Genomic DNA, 16062 nt, shown 5'->3' with positions numbered 1-16062 from the left:
CGGCTGAGGAGAGCTTGAGCCTCGGGTAGTATCATATCACGGGTGGCCGTCGACGACCCGGAAAGCGAAAGATTAGCTTGCCTGCCTTCTGGGTCAGGGTAGTCGGGTGGCAGTTGATCATCACCCCTCCCCTCTTACATGACGGCTTAGAGCAGCGGGTGGATAATCTGGGACACACTGTTGTTCCCTAGTCTTCAGGAGATGGGTGGCGCGTGTATCGACAGCATTTACCAGGTCCAAGCAGTGTTCGACATTCTGTTTTTTTCTGCGACTGCTACGATTAGGATGTGGAGATTGGCCAGCCCTGCGGAACGGTAAACTTTCAGAGCCTGGATAAAATAATAATCATATAGATTCTAGGTAAGGTTATAAGTTACTACAACTTACAGTCATTTACTCAGTGTAGCCGTTGTTGTTTTGTAATCCTTTGGTTTCTTCAGATATTACATATGGCAGAAAAGTGGATTGAACCACACTATGAAAAGTCATTTCATCTGTTGCACATCCAGCTTAGAACTGCAAGCTGCAAGCTGTGCCAAGTTGCTGAAGTTGGCAACAAATCTAAAGAAAACATCTGTTTTCCACTTCCTGTGTAAAAATGGCTGCTTCCTGTTTGTCAGCCTCTATAATGCAATCTTTCAGTACTCTCATTAAATTTTTCTTATATACCTTCAAAGTAAATTAGATGTTGGGCAGGCGTGGTTCTGAATCCCCTTCTCTTCCTGCTTTTTTTTTCTTTCTCTCCCTTTTTCTCTTTTTCTCTTTTTAACTGGTTCTCATCCTTCCGGTCTCAAAAAATAAAGTACAGAAGTGTGTGTGTGTGTCTGTGCACGCAGCTGTTCGTTTGTAAATAATTAAAAGATATTACTTTGGTTGTCAGTCTTGTTCCTGTCATAAACTTGTGTAGTAGCTTCTTTAATCTTCCTCTTTCTCAACCCTAGTGCACCCATCTTCAGTCTGGAAATCATGAAGGAATCTTAAATCCAATTTTCTGTGGAATTTGGTTTAAACGAGTTTTCAGCTTCTTTGACATACATGTTTCTTGTGTTGAACACAGTTTTGTTCTCTCATTCAAAATTGATATTAAGTGGCAAAGGAAAAAAAAGTTCTGCTGTATGTTAAATCTCTGTCAGAGGATAATTCTATTTTTGAATTATAATAACATATTTGAGTTATTTTTTATAAAAAATTTCTTTCAGTTATTCGTGAAGCTGTTTCTTATCTCAACAAAGTTGTGAAGCAAGTGACTATTTTCACTCATAGTAAAAAAGCTAGTTAACCCATGCTACATAATAAGCTTTGAAAACTTATTGTAGAAACATTGATCTCCATCTCCTGGCAACAGTGTATGAAAATAGTATTAATACTGTCTGTGCTGTCATCTCAGCACATTTGTAGTGATGTCCAAGAAGTTCTGCTGAGTCTGAAGTGCTTTGGTTCTGCGATCTTGAGCCACAGCTCCTCAGCTCCGGCTACAAACCTTTGAGTTTACGGAAGTGAATGCACACACCCAGACTTCAGTCCAGACTTACAAACCTCGCCAAGTCCGGGTTATTGCACCGGGTGAATCGCTTCTAAAGCACCGTGACTGCGACTGGAAGGCAAACCCGCTGTGGTAGACATTTCCCCCTCCATCCACCCCGCACACACCTACACACACCACCCGGCCTCACCCGTGGATAAGGGCTGCTCTGTTTCGGCAGGGTGCCGTGCAGTCGTCAAAAAAAAGAAAAAAAAAAGAAACAGTTGTGTGATGTCTTTGACAGGGGGGAACGTTCCTCTACGGGCTTTGACCTCGACCTGCTTGCAGCAGCTTGCGTACTCGTGTCGCGACTTGATGTTGGGTTTGTCTGCAGCCCCTCGCTTCATGTTCCTCCATTTGCACCACTTTCCTCCGTTTTTGCAGGGGCTTAGGGTGCGATTTTAAAATTTTGTAAGTTTTTCTGTTTTAGTTTGTAAACTAAGGATTTCGTTGGGTTGCTTTATTAACACCCACCACCACCACCACCACCACCACCACCACCACCACCACACCACCACCACTCCACCACTGAAACAGCATTCCACTCCCACGATCTCGGGGATATTGTATTTGATCAACGAAGCCAAGTGATATTTGTGTAATCTGCCAGACTAAAGTTCACCGAATTATGTCTGCGCGCATCTGGACCGCAGCCTCCCCCTCCAGACTGGTGATGCTTGTCTGGTCGTCGTTTTGCCGCAATTTCACCAGTGGGTGAAAGTGGACTCCACCTCTCTCTCTCCCTTCCCTACCCAGAAAGTGAAGCATAAGTCCCAAACGTGAAGCTGCGACTGAGAGCTGAAACCCAATTTATGCGATATTTATTGTGTTGACGATAAGGCTATTAAATGGCTGGATTTCACGCTCCCTCTGCAACCCACTGTACCGCCGATAACCTCTGTTCTGCGTACGGCAACCCGTCCCACCCTGGGTACATGTCTGGTCAGACAGTCTACCACACGCAAACTTTCTGTAGGGACTTATTTTTTAATTATAAGTGTTGATAGTAAGCACCCATTAAAAAAATTCAGATCATGAGATTGTGATTTAAGACTAATTTCAAGCGCTGGCTGTAACTCCAAAATTAATCAGACGGGGAGGGTAGCCCGAGTTAAAGGAAGGGGTGGGACGAGGAATAACGAGCGTCCGCGATGACCGAGGAGACGACGGCGCGGCGGGATGCTCACGCGACCCTCGACGTAATCAAGACGGGGGACCACCCGGCTAATAGCGTTAGCTACTGAGGCTGGTGATCGTCGGGTGGCGACTAATTCCATCCCTTGTGGCCCTCAAATAATCGCTTTAGCGTCTTGCGCCGCAGCCCCTCGTCCAGCAGCTAATTAGTTTCTTGTTTGCAGGCCAGCGGGTGCTGACGGGTGTGAACGCCTGGAGATGGACACGGTTTGTTAGACGGCGCTCATCAGCTCTTTGGCTTTTTTTTTTTCGGTTGTCACTCTTTACACCTCCCAGCCCTGTGCCCTTCTCTCCACCAACTGGCATCATTTACTCCTGGCGGAAAAGTCCGGCGATGTATTTACTCAGAGAAAAGAAGCCACGGTTTTCACTGGAATAGCTCGCACGAACGGCATGCAAACGACCGTGCTTAATTGTTTTCAAAGCAAAGTCGTTTGTCTGCAAAGACGTGCAAATACGTGCTTACAGAACAGAGAGGGAGTGGTGTTGAGAGAGAGAGAGAGACTCATTAGCGCACAAAGGAAAAAAAAAGGTTTTGTTAACCCTTGAGCTGGCTAGAAAAAACTTTGAAGGACACTTAGATTTGTCAGCATATCACGGTACACTAAAAAGTGTAAGTGTAAAATAGTTTGTATGGCTTCTTACACCTGTCATTTTTATTATATCCAAGATGTCTAGCAGTGACACAGTTTTTAAGATTATGAAGCAGCTTGCAAAATTGCTTATTGCAGTTCATGTGAAAATAGCTCCATTATCTACAATAAATACCATTCTGACACCACTACTAATCCCAGTGCTACATGATCTTTACCTCAGTTCTCAAAGTTGACATGTAATACTCAGGTTTTAAAAACCTTTTGTATGTATCTTTCTGTTCTTAGGTCAAGTTCGTCTCACTTACAAGAAAATGCAGGCAGAGTTGCTGTGATGAAGCTTGTGCCCCGATGTGCTACCTCCAGCTTCACACCTGTTCCTGGTGATGTGGATATACTGTGGCATACAATACCCAACACTATGACATCTCAAGTGTTGGACAGCATCCTCGTCCAGTCACTGTAGATTGCTGTTGATAGACTGGACTCTACAGTAGCTGGTGAACCACTGTTTGTGATAGATGTGTGTGAATAACCAGGGGTATCCACATCTTCGTGCTGGCTCTAGTTTTTCACTTGTGCAGGGGAAAAGTTGATGACCATACTTTACCTGCAGGATTGACATTTCACTTGCATGCTAAATGTATGAAGTGAACTCCAGTAACAAGTGACATTTAAAGGAAGTGGTTTCTTTTCTTTTCATACCTTTAAACTGTAGGTGCCCTGTCAGTGCTGATCTACACGTGTGGATTTGTGTTGTATCTGGCAAAAATAGAGCCATTAGTAAGAATCTGCAACAGCAAGACACAGCTGACTTGATGTTAAACACAGTATGTGACTGCAGTGTTCTTTAAATCATCTTGTAAACCATTCAGAATGCTGGATGCTTCCTGGAAATACTTTAGGGAGTGTGTTAAACGTGGCGAGGACATAATGACCTACTCAGGAGAGTATTAGGCAGCATGGAAAGAGAGAAGCGGAGTTCAGGTGTGACCCAGGTGAGAACCAGAAAGATGGACCAGAGACGTCAGCAGGGATGTGGGGGAAAGCGGCTGTGGATCTTCTTGGTGCTTGGTGCAGTGTTGGTGGTGCTGGGGCTAGTGGTAGGGGGATCTACCTCAACATTCACTCTCTGACCTCCAGTTTGCAACATGCTGAGATTGTGCCAACCTATGTACCTGTTGGAGCGGTAAGTTATACCTTGAGTGTCTTATCAACTCTCTTTTTGTGCTGTAGTTTGGAATTTACCATGAGCCATAAACAAGGATGCCATTGCCTTCGGACAAGTGTTTTGTCTCCACAGTCATGAAGCAGTGTCCAGATCCTGCTGATATTTCTTACGTTAATGAATCCTGGGCATCTTTGCCACCACTTTATTAATACAGCCCTAGGGATAAGACAGGGTCTGAACACAACTTCTGATTACAGAGGCAAGATGTTTGCCTTGATTTCCCCATGTTGCCCCAGGGTGACAACTTAGCTTTGCATTATAACTATGGCCACAGACTGTTAATCTACATCAGAGAGAGCAGTAATTGAAAAAAAGAAACATTTCTGAACACATTGGTTGTCAATCCATTATGTTTCTGCACATTTCATGCACCCTATGGACCTCATGCATCTTAAACGTGAAATATGGGTCTCAGGAAACCTCTGCATTTGCCGAGTTTGCAAAGTGTTCTGCAGCTGCCTTTTCCTCCTATGCATCTTCATCATCTGCCTCAGCCACAGTGTAATCCTTCACAGCATGAGAAATGGAGGAAAAATATGCTTGAGTAATTGCATGTACAGTTGATGCATAAATGTGTGCACCTGTGACCAAAACATGTAAGCATATGCACACATACATAGGAAAAAGTTTTGATGATAAATTGTCTTTATAATTGCCATTTGGTTGCCTCCTGCTGTTAGTGACTCCAGTGAGTCATCAAGCTCACCTTGTATGTTTGCTTTTGAAATACTGATAAGAAACAAATTTACATCAGTGGTAGGTACACTTGTTTTAGGCAGCTTTTTTATCCCTTTCAGATCCTGTGTCTTGCTGATACACTCTTAGTAGGATTGATTACCTTAACTGTTAATGCCTTTCTTTTTAAACCTGTTGGTGTGATCAGATGTACTGTGAGCGCAAGATGTGCACAATCTATGAAGGTTTCATTGTAAGAGAAAAGAGATGAGAGAAAAGTAGGGTTCCACTCAACTGAAGCAGGGCCGAAAGCCAGCACAGGCAAGGGCAGATGATATTTCCAGGCCCCTTGCATTAATCATTGATTATTAATTGTAATCTTTTATTATTTTCCAGTAAATAACAGTAAGTTTACAAGTTGTAAATCAACTGGAAAACTACATTTTATAACTTAATATAGATGGCAAATGATAGAAAAAGTGTACACAGCTAGCTCTACAACACTGCATGAGATGAACATTTTAGACCTGTGTACATGTAAGTGGTCAGTAAATGTGGGAAAATGACAAAAGATAAAATTTCTCACACCTCTTCTACAGTAAAATGTCACAAGTGGATGTGAAAAACTCGATAGGATTAAAGAATGAAGATTAAAGACAAAACAAGGTTTATATCCTTCACCCTAATGGATGTGTGATATCATAGTTGTCACAGATTAGGGTACAATTACTGGACATACCAGTAGCTCTAGTGGTGGTGAAGCCTATGCTTTATAGATTTTATGAAGTCTAGTTTTTTTTTCTTCATAATTTCTTTTCTTTTCACTTTTGTTTAAAAGAAAATGAAAAGAAAAAATTACTGACTAAAACTGGGCCCACTCCACAGCTGCTGAGCAGGGTACACCAGCCCTCCATGTCCCTCCCTCTCATCAGGTCTGAACTGAAGCCCCCAGAACTAATGTTAATATTTTTGTGTTTCTATATATCACAGCCTGAATAATGATTTCCACTGTGGATTTCTGCTTTTTAAATTACATCCTTGTGTTCTGGAGGTCTAGTCTGAAGAAAAAAAACTATTGGAAGCAATGTTTTTTTTTTCTTTTTGATTGTTGCTTCCATAGAAGAAAATCCTGGCATTGGTGATTAACTAAAGTACCTGAAAACCCTCACTTTGCATAAAAAAACAAAAAAAAAAAAAGCCTGATTGTCCAGGAAAGCTGAAGTATGCCATTCTGCAACTCCTGGAAATACCGGCAGTACCTCTCCACCCTCCCCAAATCCCCTCATTATCTGGCAACAAGCAAAAGTTGGCAGATTGCCAGCGATCTGTTATTTGCAGTGCTGGCGTAGGGAATATTTTCGTGATGAGGTTGGGTACACAGCACCTTAGCGTATGATGTAGCTTCATTCACAGCTTTCTCCAACACCTTCAAGCATTTTGTCCGTCAGCCTTGTTGTTGTTAACCTCATAACCTACCACTCATTTTATTACCACGAGGAAGTCCTGCTGCAGCCTTCCATGTCAATGACTTCCAAAACTTTTTTTTTTTGCCCAGACATCTTGCAGTTCGTTGTCACTCATCTTTCTTTGTTGAGCACGACGACGAATCAAGTGTGGTCTGCCAGGCTAGACCAGATGACTTGGCTTTGAGAGCACGGCGCCGTTGGTCTCGCGTGCACCGACTGAAGTGTGGAGCGAAGCCATTGTTATGGCAGCGGAAGTCGTTGTCGGTGGTAGATTGTTATCACGCCGAGCGGATTCCAGAGCGCGGCGCCCTCTTTGCGACTGCGTGACACGGGGTGAGAGAGTCGCCATTGAGCCCAGTCACACCTGTGAAGTGGCCATTGTTCGCCCATTCAGGAGATGAGATTGAATGAGATGACAGGCGGCACAGCGGGATCACGTGCGCCGCTCCCTCTCCCTCCGGAACTTGATCTTTGGACACATACCATGGATGTGGACTGCTGTCTGCCGAGACCAAAGCCGCGACTTTTTTCCCTGTTTTAAATCCTGGGGCCAACGTTGTGGCTTGTTAACGGACTTTTCGATGAGGTCCTTGTTAAAATGTTAACTATTCGCGTTGTTTCAGTGTTAACTGTTTATATTTTTAAATCAAAGACACATACAACTGAAGTATTCAGATCAGTTGCTGAAGCACACACACTCATCAAGTCGAAAACAAAAGAAAATGCCTACGATGCAGCTTTCAAGTTGTACATATTTGCGTCTTATCAACCAGTTCGGCTCATTTGTGAAAAAAGTGATTTAAAAAAAATTAGTGGGTGTGGCTTACATACAGGTGCGCTCAATAGACCAAAATTTACGGTATATTTTAAAAAGTGAATATACACGAACTGGAAAATTGACAGATCTCTGCTTTGAATATTGCTATTTTAGTTAGCATGTTGTCTTTTTATTTGTACTTTAACGATGCTGTTACGGTCTGCGTATTCAATCATCTGTGACTCACAAATCGAGTCTGAGGGATTTCCCATGGCTGCAAGAAGTTCAGAATGACGAGAGCTACAGTTCAGATTTGCGGTTTTTTTTCGGGGACAAAAAAGAAAACTATTACACACAATTCAGTGCGCAGTCATGCTGAAAGTATATTAAAAAAGGCAGAGACCTGGCGGGATAACTGCAACATCTCACGGAAGGGCGGAACGTTCACGAGAGCGCGCAATGTCGACAGGGTGGTGCGAAACATTAAAACTAATAAGTCATTCTTGAACTTGTATTGAAATTACCAAGTGGAATGATAATAGCTATTCTCCACGAACCACTTCAAGTTTTTGGGGGCCGGAAGTCGGTGAAGCACTAACATTTGCTCCATCCTGGAATGTTGAAAATTGGGGGAATACGAAAGTGATGTGAGGTTGGGGCTGTAAACACTTGCCGGCTGAGCAAGAGAGGGGAGGGAGGGTTTCCTGAGGTGCTCCCTTATCAAGGCGAGATCAAAGACTGATGAATGGAGGGCACAGAGAGTTGCCAGGTGGGAGGTAATAACATAGGGGAGAGGGGGAAGTATAGCGACATTAGTTTCCTGTAAGCGATTATCGGCCCTTAAGGGCTCTTTTATGTGTGAGAACACGTTGACGACACAGGCCGGACTGAACCGTTGCTTAGACTCAATTGCATGTCTGACACAGAAACTTAGCGCACGATGCAGCGTGCTTTGAAAGGGTTGAGGAAAACAGGGGAAAAAAAAACACAACAAAAACAAACAAACAAACTAGAAATAAGGGTTGAGTTTTTTTTCGATTTTCAGGGAGTTTGTCATAGCGTCCATAACAACCAGTATCAATACTGTCCTCACCACCACCACCACCAGAGAAAAGCAAAGATTTCGTTTCATTTGATTTATTTCGCACATGTGTTCATAAGTCTTCGTACTCCGTCGCGGATAGACCAATCAGTTTTTTTTTATTTCTTTATTTAACATTTTCGATAGCCTTCACTCTTGGGAAATGTGTGATTAATGTTTTTATCCTTACAAAAGTATATCACATTTTTAAGACGAAGAATTTAATTATTTTAAATAATATTCTGATTATTATTTTACTTAGTTAAATCTGCTATACTCTATCTTTTGGATTAAATAAGCGATTCCTTTTACGCAACACCTACTATATCTCCGAAAGACCCAAATGTTATCTACACTTTAAAATCACATATAATTAATAATATATAGTCAGGGCAGCTGAGTGATGACTCGTGACTCGTCAGTCAAGGCCTCGCTCTGTCCCTACCCCTGAAATTCCATCTCGCATCCTTGGGTGTGTGAGCATCCAAGGCTGGGAACGCCTGCTTCAGATGGAGCTTATAAAACATATCCCAGTTTCTGACCTAGTTACTGAAATAAACCGCGTGAACTGACAACAAATCACTCACGCGCCTGTAATACAGTGCGATATGACTCGATAGCTCTCAGAGAAGGAAGGAGTTGTGGGTACTGACGGTAGTCAACTGTGGAGAAGTAGCTGTAACAGGAGCAAAAATAGAGCAGATTAAGCGGATAACGGTAGCAAAAGTAATAGCAGCAGCAAAAATGATGAACACAGCTTTTGGGACCTTGCTGAGCTCTGTATCAGCGCTGACAACTAGCAACCCCATTCCTCAGTTTATCTCGGACATCGTGTGCGCCGTTAGAAATGGCGACTGATACCTAACATTTGTCAGCTGGCAACAACCGAGGATGCTGAACAAAGTTTTCCCCTCTCCCTCTCAAAGGTCTTTGACATTAAGCTCTCTTTCTCTTTCTTATACACTCAGAGTTCGGGTGTCAAACACAGGTCTTGTAATAGCCAGCGTGCCTCTCTTGAAATCTTTGGTTAGCACTCTCGCACCCGTGTACGTGTCAGCTTCGTCGATGAGCTCCACAGAGAACAGCAAACGCCTTTGGGTATTACCCGCCTGTCCCCCTCGCCCTGCCTCCGATGACTTCCCTCCCCCCTTCCCCCCACCAACCTTTACAGCATCTATCGCAGTTACTATCTCTTGACTCTTGAAGGCGCATTTCTCGCGTTGGTGATTCTCCACCCCGCCCCCCCCAAGTAGTACTCTTATCCCTCACCCGACCCTCCATCCCGCAGCTCACTGTGCGCAGCATTTCCTCCTCCACTTCAGCGGCCCGCGGCCCTACTTGACACGGGAGAAGGGTGCGTGGCGCAGGGTGGAGGTAGAAGAGGTCCGCACCAGATTTTTCCCACGCTTCGAAGGTTTCCCCTTCCCCCTACCGGCCGCTTGCTGGGGAGGACGACTGTCGGCCTGTTGAGCGTCGCTTACAAATCGGCAGCGAGCAGATGCAGCGCCGTGACTTATCGCAGCAGCAGCAGCAGCATCTCAGTGCTGTGGCTCATTTCAGGTTTGCGGGCCATCTGTTAGCTGAGTGACGTATCGCAGTCGCACGTAACCGGTCAAGTGTATCATTGCTAGATACCAGTAACTTGTCTCCTGTTACCTTTCTTATCGCCTAAAGATTTGGGTTAAGTCTGTGTCTGTACATTCCTGGATGGACCATGGAGCCAAACCGGTGTTTACCAGCCCGGCATTTTGGTCCTGTCAGGTGTATCCCATCCCCAGATTCACCAGTCAAGTGTATCTCCTTAGTGTGTTCACTGGTGTGCTGTAGGGTGTTCCCTCACTCTATATCTCATCACGGAGACATGCTTTGTTCCTGTCCATTCTTTTTCTCTCTCATGTCTTATATTTTTTCTGCTTCATACATTTCTTCTTGTTCTCTGCAACTGTGCTATTCCTTGAGCTTGTGGTGTGAGGGGCACACAGGTTTTTCTTTTTCTACTTTATCATTGAAGTGGCTAAGCATTATCACCTTGTTCCAGGTGAATTTCCTAAATGCTCTGTTTGCTCTTGGATAAAACACCGTGTTAAGTTATAGATATTCACTGATCCAGTTACATTCAGTTACATTGCACTTGCATGTCTTTTCCCCTACAGGCTGGTGGATCAGAGATTTTAAAATTTTTCCTTGGTTCTCAAATTTAGCTTGTTCATTAAAAGCTCTTTCTGGAGATTTAAATCTATCTTGGATAACTACATTTTTGTTTTTAACCCACAAAAAGCAAATCTACATTAAACGTTTTTTGGTAACTTTTTATGTTTGGCTAGAAAATGATGGAATAGTACCAACCACGCATTCTTGTCAACAGTTAAAAAGTTATAACTGCCGTTAGTCTCAGAGGAAAATATTCATAGCTTCCTATGATCTAAAGTTATTATCCTAAATTTTAATAATGAACGCATAACTTCAGTAATTAACGATGATTGTGCAAACAAGCAAGGCAATTTCCCATCATCAACTGCTGTGTATTATAACTGCTTAATAACCTCTTGTATTGCTGTTATATTTTTAATACTTTTCTTCTTTGAAGGGCTTCATGGTTGTGCATGAAATATTTGGTGCAAAACTGAGAACAAAATACCAGAATTCTGTGAAGTGTTGCTCAAAGAAACCCACACACCAGAGCACATATACACCAAAATACTGTGAAAAATAACTTCATGGTAAATGCACTACCACATCCAAATCAGTCTTGTGGAGAATAGCTGTATTGTTAAATTCTCAGATGATACTGCATTGTTAACCTTGTTGCAGATGCATATGCAAGATCATGGCATAAATGATATTTGTAGGTGGATATCTTGAGAATAGATGTGAAGTGTGAAGTGAACTCAGATTTTGGTAAAAAAGTATCTTGAACTGAGCTTTAGCCAGTCATTGGGAATAAAACCCTCAAACAATTTACCCCACTTTTATTATGCCCAAACATAGCTATATTAAAGAAATTAAAAGTAGGTCTTCAATAAGGAGATGGTGAGCTATGGAGGAGGGTTGGAGCAGGCTATAAAAGAAACACCACTGCCCAATTAAAGAGGAACAGAGGAGACACTGAATGTCCAGAAAGTTCTAAATGTGTTACACCTGAAACAGGCTGTATTGCTATATAAATCACCCGATCAATCACTATTGTTGCATTTCACTATATTTCAATCCATATCTATATTATTATATCTCAGGTGGAAAAAGGATACCAGGTGACCTGTTGATCATTTTCTTACCTGCTAAATATTGTAACATTCTGGAACAGTTTACCTTGCTGGGCTTGCTAAGCTCATCTTGATTCAAGAGGATTAGGGTTGGGTGAGCTGGAGTGGGAGAGATATTGAGGGGTGGGATAAGGAGGTGAGAAGGAAAATGCATTTAAAAATGTTTGTTAATATGGCATCTGGCAACATTATTGCAGATGGTGGTACTAATGATTTATGGACCCTACATGGGTGATAAAATGCTTTTCAGCACACCCTTGGCATGGAAAAGTTAAGATTTTCTCCCCAGGAAGTTATCAGCAAAACAGATTTTTTTTTCTGCTGTATCCAAACCTGTCTGTGAGGACAGAAAGCCCCTTTGTGCCTGCTTTTTTTCATGATTCAGTTTCGACAGTTATCCTTCAAGATGTACAGTGTTGGGGTCTTTAGAGCCGTGGATGCATGTAGACTGTGTACTAAAGCTAATTAAATGACACTAAATCCATCATTCTTCAACATTTTAAAGAGTGCTTTAATTATAGTAGATGGATGCAGTATAAAGAACATTAAATCCTGGAGCTCATCAGGAACATTTAAAGCAATCTTGTGAATAGATGAAGGCTTAATAAGTAACCAAGGCACAAAACACTTAAGCTTTAGTGTTTCCAGAGCAGTTCTGAACAGAACTGGAAATCTGTATAATAATTCTTCCATCATAATTACTTTTTTTCTTTCTTTTCTAGTTTGCTGCATGTTTTCCTGTAGTGTCTGAAGATATTCAGCTTTCCTTTCAGGGTAGCATATTTTCAACATATTTCTTGCCTTGCCAGCTTATACACCTATTAAGATGATGTTTTGAAGAGGTGGGGTAAAGGTGGTAGAGAGAAGAGAGTGCAGATACACAAATCCCAGTAAATTTATTTTCTACCAGCCCTATGTATTACAAGATAGATTTTGTTACCTGAAGCATTTGACTAAACCATCTTTGTTTGTGATCATTCTTGTATAGTTATCTGTGTTCAAAAGCCTGAGATAAATATAACTAGAAATTCTGGTTGTCACATTGGTTTATTTAATAGTTCCATAAGTGCAGGTGTTTACTGTCATGTTATATACTTGCTCTTGGCTGATACAATAATTTTCAGTGGTATAGACTAACGCAAGCAGAGTGGGACAGACAAGCTTACACATGGGTGCAGCATGCTTTTTCTCTGAGGGTTGTGAAAACATTTCTCCTTCTCAATACTCCCCTACACTGTTCTCTTGCACAGAATGTGCAAGTGCCCACTATGGATTTGCTCTTTTGAGTCTCTTACAAAAAAGAAGTGGCTTAGATATGTCTTGGATCTGCTGGTTGGGGGATGTGAGAGGTCCTTGTAGCGATCTCCCTGAAAGATAACCAGAGACCAGCATTCTCCCAGGCCGCTTCGATGAGAGTCACTCAAAATAGGCACACAACTGAAGCAGGTTTTTTGTCTTTTGTTTGGGGTTTTTTTTGTCTCTCTCTTTTTTGAGGGTCTTACCTCACATGGCCCTGATTGTCAGCATACATGCTCACCTTAAAAACTCATATCTAGATAGTTGATAATAAGGGGATTTTAAAAAAATGGAATATACACTAACTTTTGAAAAAAAAAAATAATAGTGACAATAGTTACTATTTAAATATTTTTTTGTTTCTGATAACCATCATCTAAATGGGTATAATTTTAGCTGTTTTTGCCTTTTGAAATTCTTGTGCTATGACTCCATCTAGCCAACTCTGACACTTTATGTACACTGAATAGATTAATTCTCCTTGTGGACACACTCATGCTCATGAAGCTGGATAACACTTAGCCTTTGACTTTTTAAGGGAAATTGCACTGAGATGATAAGCAATGTTTGTGGTTGCCATATTTTCCAGGTGCTGATAGTTTGGGTTTCTTTAGTTTTTTCTGCTTTTCTGGAACGCAGTGCATTCTTGGTAAGATGTTTTTATTGGCTCTTCCATTCCCTCCTACCCAGTTTCTCCGACCTAATAGACCAAGAGTCTTATTTTTGAAGAACAGAAGTCCCCCTATTATTGAAAAAGAAGCCACTATTCCGAAAATTGGTAGCATCCAACGCTTTACCAGAAAATCAAGCTAAATGTTGTTGTTATATATTTGCACAATTCTGTAGTATGTCGCGCAAATTTGCAGGCTAAGAAAGCTAATGACTTCTCTTTTATAGTCACTTTGAAATAATCTTTCGATGAGAATAACATCTTTATTATGGACAGGACAAGAGCAAATGTCGCCTTTATAGTTAATGGTATGGTCATGTTTATGCTGTTCTGTTCAGGTGTTTTTGACATCAGTAATCAGTGCCGAGTAGCCATTCTTTTGTGGTGGGGTGCTGCATGTTCACAGGGGAACTATCATTCAGCCCATGCTTGCTCTTTATGATCCTCAGTGCATCGGTAGTATGCAGGCGCAGGTGATGCCTATGGTGGGCTTGTCTCTCAGAAGCGCTGTTCCTGGGTTTCTGACAGGTAAAGGGAATGTATACAGATGCATGTGTCTGCCCTTAAGAGTTAATAGGCAGAACCACGGTGGTACCTATGAGACAGGTGCCAGAAGTTTCTCCCAGCTTGCCGATATAGCCTTAGTTGCTGGCACGCGTTAAACTCTTGTCAGTGCATAATAGCCTTTCTCACATGAAGTATCTCTTGTGATGTCAAGCCGGGGGTGGTAGATCTTTCACCGCTGCAGTGCATCCGTGTTCCTTTGTGATTTGGGAGCTCTGTAGGGACGAGTACCTTCATATCATTGGCTTAAGGGCTATATGCAGGACTTACCTGGTATTAGTTTAACCCTATATTTGGGTTAGGCTCTGTCTGGCACGTTTGAACCCGTGTAACTTAGATGTGGGGCTTTACTGACTGTGCCTCCTTGTTTCAACTCGCTGTGTTCTTTAAGACAAGTGGGGAGTGGTTTGCTTGTACCTCTGACAGTGTTATCGCAGAATTATTATGTTCCAGCTTATTACCATGCCGGAGAGAGTGATCTTAAGAAGGCAAATTTGAACACAGCTCTGCTTTGAGCTTGGGTCACCCAACTGTAAAAATAAATAGGTGTGCAGTGAGTCATTTGAGTTGGGAACGTCCATATACCATCCTGTTTACGTCAAGCTCGCCTCTATTCTTTATTTGCACACACGCCTTTTGGCAAATATGTCTTGTGGGCGTGGCAAGCTGCAAGTGCAGTGGTATACGCGGGGCACACTTGTTATCTATGTGTACTATAGTAATAGGGAAATTAATGTGTTGAATAATAACATTGTATACATTCCTTAGTGTAGCAATTGACATGTGGACGTCGAATAGAAGACAAAAGCACTGCTATAGCCTACACCACCAGAGAAGATTAAGAAAGACTTCTGGAGGTTCGAATAGTCGTTATTTCTTTCTCGAAGTTTTTTATTGAGAAGTGTGTCATGCATTTTAATGCCTTTACGCAAGTTGAAGGGCCTTTCCTGGCAGTGTTAGCATGCTAACGTTGTTTTTATCGTACGTTCGTGCTTGTCTGTGCTTGTTTAAGTTTTTTTGAATTTCCTGGCTGACTGTTGTTCTTGCTAATTATTAGACCATTGTGAAAGTCAGTGCGCACATATGTGCACGCACATTTAGTCGCTGGGCCACATCACCAATATACAAACCGGATGGTGATAACGTATATGAATATTGTTTAGCAATATTAACCCGATGGTATGTTTACGTCTATCTGGATTTATAAGTACGGAGGCGTTTATGAGAGATTATTCATGCGTTGAGGTTCCTTTTATCTACTCACCACCACAGAGAGGAATTATGGAGCTGGTGTGACTATGTTCGGCTCTGCAGTTCTGCTGAGGAGACGCAACACCAACAGAGATTATTTATTTGTCCATATGGTGTGTGCTTCTGTTGACGTGTGATAATGAGGCAGCAATGCGGCAGGCTTCGTCAATTTGTTCGAGTCAACAACCAGCGGCAAAATCAGGCTTTGACAGTCTCGGTCAGTGTGTGTATTGGATGGCCTCGTGGTGTTCTCCCCTGCGGATCGACAGGGGGAGTTTAGAAGGATGAAGGCGCCGCGCGACTTACAGGGCTCGGCCATGCTGGCCCGCAGGGCAGTCAGCGCTCCACTTATGGATACCTCGAGTTGGGTCCAATTTCGGTAGTCTGCTTTTCGCTCTGATCAGAGATTGGTATGCTGCAGAAACAGTTCCCTTGCAAGTGTCGCGTGCCAAGAATAAAATGCCTGTTTACACGCAAGTGATGATGTCCGACCATCTGA

The 16062-nt window shown here is 42.4% G+C and overlaps 1 protein-coding gene across 2 annotated transcripts in view; it reads left to right on the top strand.

Moving 5' to 3' along the window:
* LOC112558172 overlaps nucleotides 1–16062 on the top strand; it is a 33548-nt gene that overhangs the window by 1627 nt on the left and 15859 nt on the right. For both annotated transcript variants that reach the window (XM_025228462.1, XM_025228461.1), the window contains exon 2: nucleotides 3598–4498. In XM_025228462.1, the coding sequence (XP_025084247.1) occupies nucleotides 4346–4498 (153 nt within the window). In that variant the 5' untranslated portion in view covers nucleotides 3598–4345. The remainder of the gene's footprint in view (nucleotides 1–3597; nucleotides 4499–16062) is intronic.

The sequence above is a fragment of the Pomacea canaliculata genome, linkage group LG2 (genome assembly GCF_003073045.1).
Source record: "Pomacea canaliculata isolate SZHN2017 linkage group LG2, ASM307304v1, whole genome shotgun sequence".
NCBI lineage: Eukaryota > Metazoa > Mollusca > Gastropoda > Architaenioglossa > Ampullariidae > Pomacea > Pomacea canaliculata.
This window is presented reverse-complemented; position numbering and strand designations above follow the sequence as displayed.